At 38.8% G+C, this 12,923-nt stretch overlaps 1 protein-coding gene and 1 long non-coding RNA gene across 3 annotated transcripts in view; one reads left to right on the top strand and one right to left on the bottom strand.

Annotated features, from left to right (window-relative positions):
- CUNH18orf63 (chromosome unknown C18orf63 homolog) overlaps positions 1 to 7,191 on the top strand; it is a 28,671-nt gene extending 21,480 nt beyond the window's left edge. For both annotated transcript variants that reach the window (XM_040478562.1, XM_040478565.1), the window contains exons 11-12: positions 5,374 to 6,399; positions 6,588 to 7,191. In XM_040478562.1, the coding sequence (XP_040334496.1) occupies positions 5,374 to 6,399; positions 6,588 to 6,644 (1,083 nt within the window). In that variant the 3' untranslated portion in view covers positions 6,645 to 7,191. The remainder of the gene's footprint in view (positions 1 to 5,373; positions 6,400 to 6,587) is intronic.
- Positions 1 to 12,923, bottom strand: part of LOC121032796 (uncharacterized) — a 40,749-nt gene that overhangs the window by 5,428 nt on the left and 22,398 nt on the right. The gene's annotated exons all lie outside the window — the stretch shown is intronic.

The raw sequence follows: 12,923 nt of genomic DNA, 5'->3' as shown, positions 1-12,923 counted from the left end.
AACTTACATCCAAATTAGTTAACCTATAGTACAACAATGATTTCAGGAATAGATTCCTTAATGCCCCTTCCCATTTAAGCCCATCCCCACTCCCACAACCCCTCTGTTTGTTCTCCATATTTAAGAGTCTCTTATGTTTTGTCCCCCTCCCTGTTTTTATATTATTTTTGTTTCCCTTTCCTTATGTTCATCTGTTTTGTCTCTTAAAGCAAAATTAGTCAGTCAGAGAAAGACAAGTATCATATGACTTCACTCCTATGGTTCAACTTTAATCAAGAAACACTCAGGTGGTGTATTACACAGAACCAGATTTTAATAAAACACATTTGATCAGTCATTTCGGTCAGTCCTCAAGTTTCATTTAATCATGACCTTAATTCTAGGACTCCATTAAATGACATCTATTCATATCTAAATAATATAGGTTAAGGCTTTTGGTTTTCCTCTACACTTTATGTTAATGCATCAAGTTATGTAAATTGTATGTAGAGTTCTAGAAGTTAAAAGTCAGCCACATTTGCCAGTGATACCTGGCAGAATAATGATAATAATGTAGTAAAGCATATGATTTTTTTTAGCTATGACCTCATAAAGCTTTGGTTTTTGACCATTTAAGTATTTTAAGTTCTATGAATTATTTATGATCTCATCTGCTATTTACATAGTACTTTTTTGTAGTCTTTTTATAAATTTTGAATATAAACCTAGAGGTTTCACCCTTTGGGCTATTTATTTTAGAAGTTGAAAGAATGAGGAAATAATACACTGACAAGCTAGGGGGCAAAACAAGTCCTTGGAAGTTATTTTCATCAGATGTATGTTCCTAACACAGGTGAAAACAAAACAGGGTGTGAATATAAGCATATTTCAGACACACATTCTATGTAAGTTTTATGTCAGAATACAAGTAATCTATTCTCATATGAATCTGCTTAGAACAAGTTTTTCTTTTGGAATCTCAAGTAGTAGGTATGTTGTTTAAAAGTTACTATAGTTTATGAAACCCAAGGGTCAAAAAATGGCTTAGTTCTTCAACCCTTTTTTCATCAAATGGAGATATATACATATTGAAACATTTTAAGATGATCCAGTCACTTCTGATAAAAGCTCTCCTTGAGGCAGAATTTCATTGAAATTTAAGAATTCTTATTTTCCTTATGGTAGCATCTATACAAGAAAAGGCTGTGTAGGCTGAGGACATTTGGTGGATTTGCTTCATATGGTCCATGAGAATGAATGCCCTAAGCTCTGTTTCTGGACACCTACAAAAATGATGCGTGGATAGTTAACTTCTGCTAACTCTGCAACTAAAATAGCAAAGGCATTCATAATTGAACTTTCCAGCAGAAACTGCAGAAGTGTGGTTTTATCTCACTTCTTCCAAGTAATGTATGATTGTGTCTGATTAGTTGATCCTAAATTGTATTCTGAACCCTAGCTGCAGAGGAGAAAATGTCCATTTTAGATTTCCAGGCACCGGTTTAGGAAGGAACACTAGACAGAGGATAGGATGGATGATGAACTTCAGTCCACCATACCCATCCCACAGTCACAGCTGGGTAATGCAGGGGTGAGGGAGGCATTCACTTCTTGACCTAGATTGGTCTGATGTTTGTGGTCTCTGCTCATGAAGTATCTTGACGAAGATAGTGTGCAGGGTTTTCTCCTAGCTCCCTTGTACAGAGGGCCTTCAGAAGGACACATCACACCCTGTTATGGGTTGAATTGTGTCCTTCTTGCCTCATATTCATGTGTTGAAGCCCTAACCCCAGTATCTCAGGATTTTATCTTGTTCAAAATAGGATCACTGCAGATATAATTAGTTAAGATCAGGTCATATTGGAATAGAATGGGCCTCTAATCCAATATGACTGGTAATGTTATATAAAAGAGAAATTTGGAGACAGGCACATGTACAGGGAGACCTCCATGTGAACATGAAGATGACCATCTACAAGTCAAGAGGAGAGGCTTGGAACAGATACTTTCTTCATGGCCCCAATCCTAACACCACCTTGATTTCAGACTTCTAGCCTCCTTAACTTTGAGTCAATACATTTCTGTTGCTTAAGCCACTCAGTCATGGTAGTGGCATCCCCATCCATAGGGACAGCATCGCTATCAAACTAATACAAACCCCTTTGTGATGCATGCCTTTTCATTCCAGGTAGCAATCTGCAGGGGTTATAAGCCAGCTCTTATTCCTTGGTCAGCCTCTGTATCCCTTCACTCAGGGTCATGAAACCTGTCTGGGTCTTTGGTGCCCTCTGAAAATTATGGAGAAGTAAAGTGTATTCTTGCCCTACTGACATGGATAAGCCTCCAACTTGAGAAATATACAGACAAACAAGAAGTGAGCCCTCCTCATCTGTTTTTAGCATCAACTCAAACCTCACCCCAAATTTTTCTTAGAGTCTTCCCACTTCTCCCAAGAATAACCAGGGTAGGAGAATGAATATTGTTCTCCATGTAGACTTTGTGTTATGTCAACTTAGGTATGCTAGAAGTCTATTTTTCTGAATTCCTGTCTCTACGTAGTCCTGGCATGGGGTAACATGTGATGAGAAAGGTGGAAGTGAAGCAAGCACCATATTTACACTTGGAATTTCCATCTCTGTGAGGCCTGTATGGCAACTCAGCCCCTTGGGGGATATCCTATGGCACCTTGTTGGTGTGGAGACATAATTGGGCCATGGTTCCTTCATCTCCCACCATATCTCCTCTTTAAGCCTGTCTAAACCCTGCATCAGATTTTTGTGCAACTTCATTGCAAAATGCACCAGTCCTTTGGTACTGTGACATTGGAGGCTTGAAGTCGGTAAGGGATGACACAGGTTCTGGCCAGAGACAGAATGCTTTTTGACATGGCCATGAGATTGTCCATTCACATGCCCTTATGACCAATGACAACACTCAGGCTATTGCAGGGTGGAGTCTATGTTCCCTCCTCCTGGGTCTGGGCAGGACTGTGGCAGAGGTGATGCTGTGTGGCTTCCGAGGCTAGGTCAGGTAGAAACTGTCTCTCTCAGGACACTTGCTCTGGGATCTCAGGCAAAATGAGGGGCTGCTTGAAGTTAATCCAGTTTACAGCCAGGATCCACCATCACACGCAAGTGAAGAAGTGACGCCAGCCCCAGGGTCATCTCACTGCAGCTCCGTGAGAGACTCCAAACTAAGCCAAGTCAGCTCCCAGAATCATGAGAGAGAAGACAAGTATTGTTTTGAGCCACTAAGTTTTAGTGTGATTTATTCTGCCTAATCAATAAATGGATTGCTGTCTTACGTTTTCTTTGCCTATTTCCAATGCTTATCTCCAGTAGTGGAGAGAGGTAAGTCAGTTGCACTGGGTTTGCACATTATTTCTAGCAGTTTTTAAAATTTTATTTTAAGTTGTGACTTTATGGGTTTTTGATGCCAGAGAGTGAGAAAAGAACTCCCATTCCATGTTTCAGATTATTGTCACACGTCACTTTTTTACAGACACTAGGACTCGATAGATACATATGTTAAAAGACTATAGGGGCACCTGGGTGGCTCAGTTGGTTGAGCTTCCAACTTTGGCTCAGGTCATTATCTCACATTCATGGGTTCGAGCCCTATGCCAGGCTCTGTGCTGACAGCTCAGAGCCTGGAGCCTGCTTTGGATTCTGTGTTTCCCTCTCTCTCTCTGCCCCTCCTCTGCTTGTGCTCTCTGTTTCTCAAGAAATAAAGTAAAATGTTTAAAAAAATAAAACACTGTGAACACTTCCCATTAACAGGTGGCTAGATAAACAAAATGTGGGATTTCCATGCAGTGGAATATCATTCAGCCATAGAAAGAAAGGAAATTCTGACACCTGCTACAACACGGATGAACCTTGAAAACATACAGAGTGAAATAAGCCAGACATAAAAAAGTCATCAAATATTGTATGATTCCACTTACACAGGATACCTGGAGTGGGCAAATTCATAGACAGAGAGAGAGAATAGAGGTTCCTAGGAGCTGCAAGGAGGGAGAAGAGGAATTGCTGCCGAAGACCACACAGTTTCTGTTTGGAATGAAGAAAAAGTTGTGGAAACAGATAGTGGTGATGGTTACACAACTTAAGTTCAATGAAGAATGCACTTAGGGCCACTGAATTGTATACTTAAAAATGGTTAAAATGGTAAACTTTATGTTTTATCTATATTACCATAATTTCTTTAAAATTTTTTTTAATGTTTATTTTTGAGACAGAGAGAGACAGAGCATGAACGGGGGAGGGTCAGAGAGAGAGGGAGACACAGAATCCGAAACAGGCTCCAGGCTCCGAGCCATCAGCCCAGAGCCTGACGCGGGGCTCGAACTCACGGACCGTGAGATCATGACCTGAGCCGAAGTCGGACGTTTAACTGACTGAGCCACCCAGGCGCCCCCATAATTTCTTTTAAAAGACTATAAATACTTGGCTCTCTTTGGGGTGTCTGACAAGTCAGTCTGACAGATCCTTGTTGAATTGCTACCAGGTACCAGCACTTTTTAGACAATGAAAATACAAATGATCAAGACACAGACAGCCACTGCCCTACAGTCAAAATCCTACTAAAAGCCTGGTATAGATGCAGCCACCTCTTCCATTCATTTAATTTCTTGTAACAAGTATTTTGTAGTAACTGTGTGAAGGGTTTAAGAATGTGAAGTATAGGGGCACCTGCATGGCTTAGTTAAGCTCCAACTTCACTCAGGTCGTGATCTCACAGCTCGTGAGTTTGAGTCCCGAGTCGGGCTCCGTGCTCACAGCTCAGAGCTTGGAGCCTGCTTTGGATTCTGTGTCTCCCTCTCTCACTCTGCACCTCCTCCGCTCATGCTCTGTCTCTGTCTCTTATTCATTAAAAAAACCTTTTTTATAAAAGAATGTAAAGTATATAAGAATAAATAAGTAATGGTTCCTACCCTCAAAGGGTGATGGAACATGCACACTGAAAGTTACGAACACCACCTTTTACTGGTGTGTGTGTGTGTGTGTGTGTGCCTAATACTGATAGTAGAAACATGGGAAGTTGAAAAGGAAAAAAGTATACACAAGAAAGAAAGACATTCTGAGTGAGAACAGCGTGGACATACTTGGAGGGCAATAGGCAGCTAATTGTAGTTTTCATAGTCAATTTGTATACAATGTAGAGCCTATCTTCATCTTAAAATATCTTGAAAGGTTGGCATGTAAAAAAGGATGCAGACCGTAAGAAGTGTACGTGTTTCCTCAAGAAGGCTCATTTGTTTTTTTGTTTTTCTTTTCTATTTTATATATTGTAGTGTTATTCGGTATTCTTATTTTGATGATATTTTATATATTATTTCTTTTCCATTAACATTTTTACATTTTAAATTTTTCCCAATCTCTATCCTTTTAGGAAAACAAAGTCAAGGCGCCTAATCTGACCACTAAACAAGTGTTTAGGTCCTCTCTGACTCGGGCCCCTTGCACCAGACCTGTCCTGGCTCAGTGTCTTGTACCAGGTTCAGGAGCCATGAACCACAGGATGGAGATTCCAGGCAGCCAGCTGAAGAAAACCTGGGTGTCCTCAGCACTGCACCTCCAGCAGCAGTCTGTTCAGAGCGGAAAGAAATCCCTGTCTGACAAGGCACCACAAGTACATTTGGAAGCACCAAAGCCCAACACAGGAAACCTTCAAGTTCAAGGCACAGACTTAAGCTCCCAGAATAATACTGCCCCTACATTCATACCAGTTTTCAAAAATCGATCCTTGCAGATGAATAAAAAGATCTTAGAACCTGGCAACCTGAAAAGGGAACAGCATGTTGTTACAGAATCTAAATTCTTTTCACTTAAAACTAGTGTGATCCAAAATGACAAGCTGAATTTAGATCCAGCTATTAAAAAAAGATCTAATCATAACATTCAGATGAATGCTAGAAATTTAAATCAGAAGATTTCCAGACTTCTGCAAGGAAAAAATACTGAGTCCTGTGAAAATATGACAAAATATCCCCCTTCTAATGGAGAATCACCAACTGTGAGTTTAAATGAAAGTAAACACCTCTCTAATAGTTCAGTATCTCATATATCAAATAACAGTTTAGGTGTAATAAAAAGTGCGGTTGACTTCCAAGTGAATAGAAAAGAAAATTTAACAAGGAAATATATAACACAAATTTTGGGGAAAGGCCGCGAATCACTAAAAATGAAAAAACAACCATACATTTTTGAATCAGACACAGAAACAGAAGATCCCCAACTACTGCAGCCACAATCAATAAATCAGACTATAAAAGCTGATGTAAGTGACCACAAATTGATGATAAGCAAAACATCCCAGAGGTCTAAAAGAAGATTGTGTCAAGAATCTTCAAAAGCTTCAAAGAGACCTCATTCCAATACTATCCATTATGGACAGTCCAGTTTTCCTAGGAGCAAGGTAAAAAAAAATTTTTTTAATCTGGGTTATTTGCCATATGGTGGGCCCCTAAAATCCCTAAATAAAGATTTAAGTGATTTGCCCAAGATCATCTAGAAACATAATGAGAAATAGAATATCTGCTCTAACACAACTGCAAGTATATACAGTTCATTTTCACCAAGTGTGATTCTTCAATCTGATTACAGATACATGATGTGGACAAATCAAAAGTTCAGAAATCTCTCATCATTCCTAAAACTTAGAACATGGATGTGAAGGAAGGACAGGTAACTTAGGTGACCTATTTTCCTTTATTTTTCATTACATTATCTGAACTGGAATTGCCATGTTTAGGGAATCCCCAACCTCTTGGTAAGAAGGAGCTACTTTTAAATTCTTTGAAGCTTTATAATCAACAAGGAAATAGGAAATGTTGGGAACAGTGCAGTCCGTTAATAAGGGCCATACACAGGGTCTGTTGCAAATCGTAAATGACCCCACAGAGGGATGAGGTGGATAGAGGTCCCACTGTGGCTGCCTCCCACTCTGCTCCATGGTCTTTGCAGACTAAGAGGTCATAGCAGTAGCAGATGGCCCAAAGATCCAAGATTCCACAACCACTGGAACATGTACCTTTGGGACTTTTACCCAAGATAATGTTAGTCATTAAAATGTACTCCACAAAATTGCAGTGCTGGCTAAAGACAAACTTGAGATTTAACTGATAGTGCTGAGTCCAAGTCACTGAATTCAGAAAACCATGCATCTGGAAATTACATTTTATTCCATTCTGCCATCTGTTTTATTCTAAGAACAAACGTATTACTAGAATATCCACAAATACTTTTTTTGCACAGAACTGTTGGAATATTTTCAATTCAAATTCCTTATGAACAAAATAGAAAACATTTTCTTCTTCTATATATGCTATTTCTTTCTGTAATTAATAGAATTTCAGCCTGATTTCAATTAACTGAAAGGTACATAATTATATTCTTTTTTTAAAAAATCATGTAGTTCATGTAGTTTTTGACATCTTACATTTTAATACACTCAGTAGGTGGTTGAGGAAAAAGAGTGTGTTTGTTAAAATGCCTTAAATGTTTTCATTTTCATTTTAAAAATCTATTCCAGATTTCATGATTTTTTACAAGTATAGAACTTCCCCACTTTGAATTACTTAAGAACTAACATAATTTTTAAAACTTTTTTTAATGTTTACTTATTTTTGAAAGAGAGAGAGAGCATGAGGGGGCAAGGAGCAGAGAGAGAGGGAGACACAGAATCCAAAGCAGGCTCCAGGCTCTGAGCTGTCAGCACAGAGCCCGACGCGGGGCTCGAACTCACAAACCGTGAGATCATGACCTGAGCCAAAGTTGGATGCCTAACCAACTGAGCTACCCAGGCGCCCCAAGACCTAAGATAATTTTTAAGTTAAAAAAAAATCATTCCATCACCTAGAAATAATAGCATAATGAGAAAAAGTACAGGATATCGTTATAGAAAATAATTTCTGCCCAATATAAAGTTAATGTATACCTTGTAAAAATTTGAATAATACAAAACAGTTTCAAGAGAAAAGTTAAAAAATAATCTGTAATTTCTCTTTGCAGACATAACCCTCTGAATGTGGATGGACATTCACACACTCCTATGAACATGAAATCAGGTTCTGTGCACTGCTGTGGAACCTCCTTTATCACCTGACACTCATTATTCTCATGGGCACATAGGATTCATTCTGTAGCATGGGGGTGTTACTACATTAACTGTCCCAACTGACTGACATTTAAGTTGTTTCCAACTTTTCACTGTGGTTACAATATTGTATAAACCGTGTTGTAAAAGATGGACAAGTATAGAAATGTTTTTGTTAGTTGAAAATGTCTTTATTTTGCCCTTAACCATTTTTGTTGAAATTTCTTTGAATTTATTATTTTTATCATTGAAGATTTCAAGCTATACAAAGTATAGGTAATAGTGTAAAGAGCCTCTGGGGCACCTGGGTGACTGGGTCAGTTGAGTGTCCGACTCTTGATTTTGGCTCAGGTCATGATCCTAGGGTCGTGGGATCAAAGCCCTGCGTTGGGCTTTGCACTGAGTGGGGAACCTGCTTAAGATTGTCTCTCGCTCCCTCTGTCCTTCTCTCCCACTCACGTGCTCTCTAAATAAATAAATAAAATAAATAAGTTTTAAAAAATAGTGTAAAAAGTAGTTATCACCCAGCTTCAATAATTATTAATATTTTGCCACTATATTTCACCTATTTCTCGCAGATTCACTTTTCTTACTGAATTATTTTTTATGTTTATTTATTTATTTTGAGAGAGAGAGAGCAAGGGAGGGACAGGGAGAGAGAGGGAAAGAGTGAATCCTAAGCAGGCTCCGCACTGTCAGCGCAGAACCCAACACAGGAATCAGTCTCACAAACCATGAGATCTTGACCTGAGCTGAAATCAAGAGTCGGATGCCTACCTGAGTGAGCCACCCAGGTGTCTCTTTACTGTACTATTTTAAAACAGATTCAGTACGGCATAAAGTTCACCCATAAACACCTTGATACAGCTCTCTACCCGACGAGGGATAGCATAAAGAAAAAAATATGTGTACGTACTGTGAACCGTCTACAGTGTCTTCACTGACTCACTAAATTTTACTTTAGTCTAACATGCAAACTGACAGGAAGTCCTCAGTAAACATACGATCTATTTCACAGAAGAACTAGAGCCTTCAGTCAAACAACCAAAATACTGGCATGAAGATTTATTTGTTCAGCTGTATGTGTGTGCTCTGTGCCAGGCAGTGGGCTGAGCACCGTGTCCCTGAAATCACAGAACTGCCGATGGCTGTGTAGTCTAGTCCCCAACCAACCCACTCTGGGCTCCTGGCAAAGATGTAGGAGCCTGAGAGTAAGGAAGCAAATGCAACAGTGACGTTTTGGTCCACGTTACAAAAATTATGGAGCGTATAAAAAATGAGGAACAGAAATAGAGCTTCTCACCGAATTAGTATTTTTCTGGCTTTCAAACATTTTAGATGTTCAATTTACAAAATGTGATACAATAGTTGTGGTAAGATATTTAAAAGAAATAAAAACCCTCACTAATATTGCACTGAAATAATTCTTCATTAAATTTAAAAAAATAAGCAGAGAACCAAGTATAAGTTGAACTTTGATTTTTTAAAATGAGATTCACTATTTTTGCTCCTTCGCTAAACGTTACAATTAAAGGCAAAAGCGAATATGAGCTCTACTTGAAGACTGTAAATATAGTTCTTGCTCTTGGAATTGTGCCTGGCTAATTCATTTATTGTGTGTCTTTTACCATAAGCATGTCTTTTTTCCAGAGTCTATTTTATAATATTATTTTACCATTTTCATAGGGAAACACACCTGGTTTAAAGCCCATTTTGAGTGTGCCTTGCTCATTCTAGAACTGGTATGGTAGACAACGAGTAGACTGCAGTAAAAAATAGTATATCATTGTGTTTGTGAGGCTGTGCTGAAAATACCTGTTAATGAAAATACTATGAATAAGGATATATATTCGGTCACTCAGTCATCCACAGAACGTACTTTCTTAAAACCAGTCTTTCCCTCTGCTCCACACATTCCCCGCTGCCTTCCTGCCGCTCTCCTGCTGCTGTCCAGTCTTCATGCCTGAGGTAATAAAGACTTGTTTTATTCTAAGACTAAGTGGAATAATTAAAAAGATAAATCCACTGCTTAGTGTGTAGTATCTTCCAGTTCTTTATATAAATAATCTTGCTAGCTCCTCCTGCACTCCATTAGTGTCTAAAACTAATTTATAGGATACTATTTCATTTAGATAAATTTAACCTACATGACAAAGCCTGCTTGTGTTAGGATCAGCCTGTTTTCTGGTGTAAAGTAGGTTTATTTTTGCTCTTACAATATTTATCCTAATGAAAACTTAACACAAAAATATATATGATATATATGTATATAACTATACTGATTTACTATAGATGATTTACTATATACTTGATGATTTATTCATCAAGTATTTACTATATGATTTACTATAGAGATACTTGAACAGATTGATTGATTATTTACTATTTCATGTTCAGAGAAGAGGTCCCAGGGAGAATTACTGGCTCAGACTCCCTGAAGAAATTAATGAAGATTTTGTTTCATTTTAAAGATTATAATTTTGAAAGCCAGGATAATTCCAAATCTAATTAGGGAAAACTAAATTGTACTTCCTTGTTTAAATTTTGGTTTATATGCATCATGGTCACCACCCCCACCCTGCCCTCAAATCATTCTTCATATTCCAGTTGTGAGTTTTAGAACCATTACAATTTTAAATAATTTTGTGTTTGCCTATATACAGAAACTTAAAAGATTAGCCATTTCATTTAAAAACCTGTGGCAGGGGCGCCTGGGTGGCGCAGTCGGTTAAGCGTCCGACTTCAGCCAGGTCACGATCTCGCGGTCCGGGAGCGTGGAGCCTGTTTCCGATTCTGTGTCTCCCTCTCTCTCTGCCCCTCCCCCGTTCATGCTCTGTCTCTCTCTGTCCCAAAAATAAATAAGCGTTGAAAAAAAAAAAATTTAAAAACCTGTGGCAATATGCCAAACTAATGCTAAAGAATCATCTTCATAGAAATGTAAACATCCTTTCTTGAACGATTTATAGTTTAAATTTCACAGTATTTTTTGCTTACTATATTTGAATTTTTTGTTTATATTTTTATTATATATTTCTGAAATTATACATTATATATCATTTTATTTGTATTTGCTTACCATAGCAAACAGGTAAAAAATATGGGTTTGTCAATGATTATTAACCAGTTCACGAACCAGTTTTGCTCTCGTTTTCAAATTGCACACCATCAGGTGTTATGACAGAACTGACAATATATTGATAGTTATTGATACTTAGGAATGGTTAGTATTTATAAATGTTTAAAGATGTCGTGGTCATTTATTGGTGCTTAAAATGTCCATTGTTGTTGTATCCTACGTAGTGTCTTAGTTAAAATAAGAAAATAGAGGTATTCAAATAGGCCTATTTTCCATGTGTTGGAGTGACTGCATATAGGAATGGAAAGACTTGGATAAATTCCAAACTATTTTACATTTATGGTTTCCTTTCTTCACATGTATTTGCTACCACATCCATGTAAACTAGTTAGGTCATCATCACTTCGCAGAAGTTTCATTCTCAAAAGTTCTTCATCATTTCATTCAATAGATATTTATTTAGTATCTGCTATGTGCCAAGCACTATTGTAGATGCTTGGGATATATCCATGAACACTGACCTTGGGATATATCAGTGACCACTGAGAGAGATAGATGATAAACATGACAAATAAATAATGTAATGTATTAGAAAGTGACAAGTATATGAAAAATAGAGAAAAGTAAAGGAGATGGTTAAGGTAGGCTTCCTTGAGCAAAGGTGTGAAGGAGGTGAACTCTCCAGGCTGTTATGTTCAAGAGACATCAGGGAGCCCAGAGTGGCTAGAGTAAAAAGAGCCAGATGGGGGAGACCAGAAGATAAGATCTGATGGTATTGGCAAGGATAGTTACTTTCACACTAACTGAGATAGGGTTGGGACCAGAGGGGAACAAGGCCTGACCTGGGTTTTAGCAGGCTCATTCTGACTGCTGCATTTAGAAGAGACTGAGGCCAGAGGGAAGCGCAAGAGAAGAAATAGGGGGACCAGCCCAGACGCTGTTGACGTCATCCAGGCAAAGATGGAAGCGGTGTGCCACATGACAGCCAGGGGGGAGATGAGGAGTGGCTAATTCTGGGTGTGTTGTGAAAGCTACCATCCACTGGATTAGGGTTTGAGAGAAAGAGGGGTGCTGAGGATGCCTCACGTGTTTGCCTTGGTCACATCTAACTTGAGATGAAAAGGAGCAGGCTTTGGAGTAGGAGGAAGACTGGGGATTGACCATCACATTTCACAATGTGGAGGCCCTTGATGATGAGCAACTCCATGGAGTGTCAGAGACAAAAGCCTGACTGGGTTTAAGGGAGAAGAGAGGAGGGAGAATTGGAAATCATGAGTGTAGATGGCTCTTTCAAGTGTCATCAGTGGACTTCTCAGAATCCTTATTTTCTTTTACCTTTAACAATACTGTCCTTTGATTATCCCCTTCTTGAAAGAGTATTCTCCCACAGCCTCTATAATCTTACATCTCTGAACACAAACTTTCTGTTTCTCTTACTGATGGGCATTGAGTACCCAAGGACCTGGAAGGATGAACAGTGGTTATGCCAGACACATTTGGGACACAGAAGGAATGGGAAGAAGGGCATTCCAAAGAGAAACCAAATGAGAAAAGGCACGAAGAGGTACACGTGTTTAGGAACAGTGAATACTGGTTCTGGTGTGGTTAGCATGTGCTTTATACAGGGACCAGAATGAGTGCAGACCAGGCTAGGGAGAAAAAGGAGAGTTTTAGGGCAGGCAGTGAAATCATCTGGAGGCTGTTCCAGAAGCCTAATCCGGGCAGCAGAGAATAAAAAATAAGACACTACTGACAGACCTACAAGTGG

Source organism: Herpailurus yagouaroundi, unplaced genomic scaffold (assembly GCF_014898765.1).
Source record: "Herpailurus yagouaroundi ecotype Mexico unplaced genomic scaffold, PumYag 142, whole genome shotgun sequence".
NCBI classification, from domain to species: domain Eukaryota; kingdom Metazoa; phylum Chordata; class Mammalia; order Carnivora; family Felidae; genus Herpailurus; species Herpailurus yagouaroundi.
This window is presented reverse-complemented; position numbering and strand designations above follow the sequence as displayed.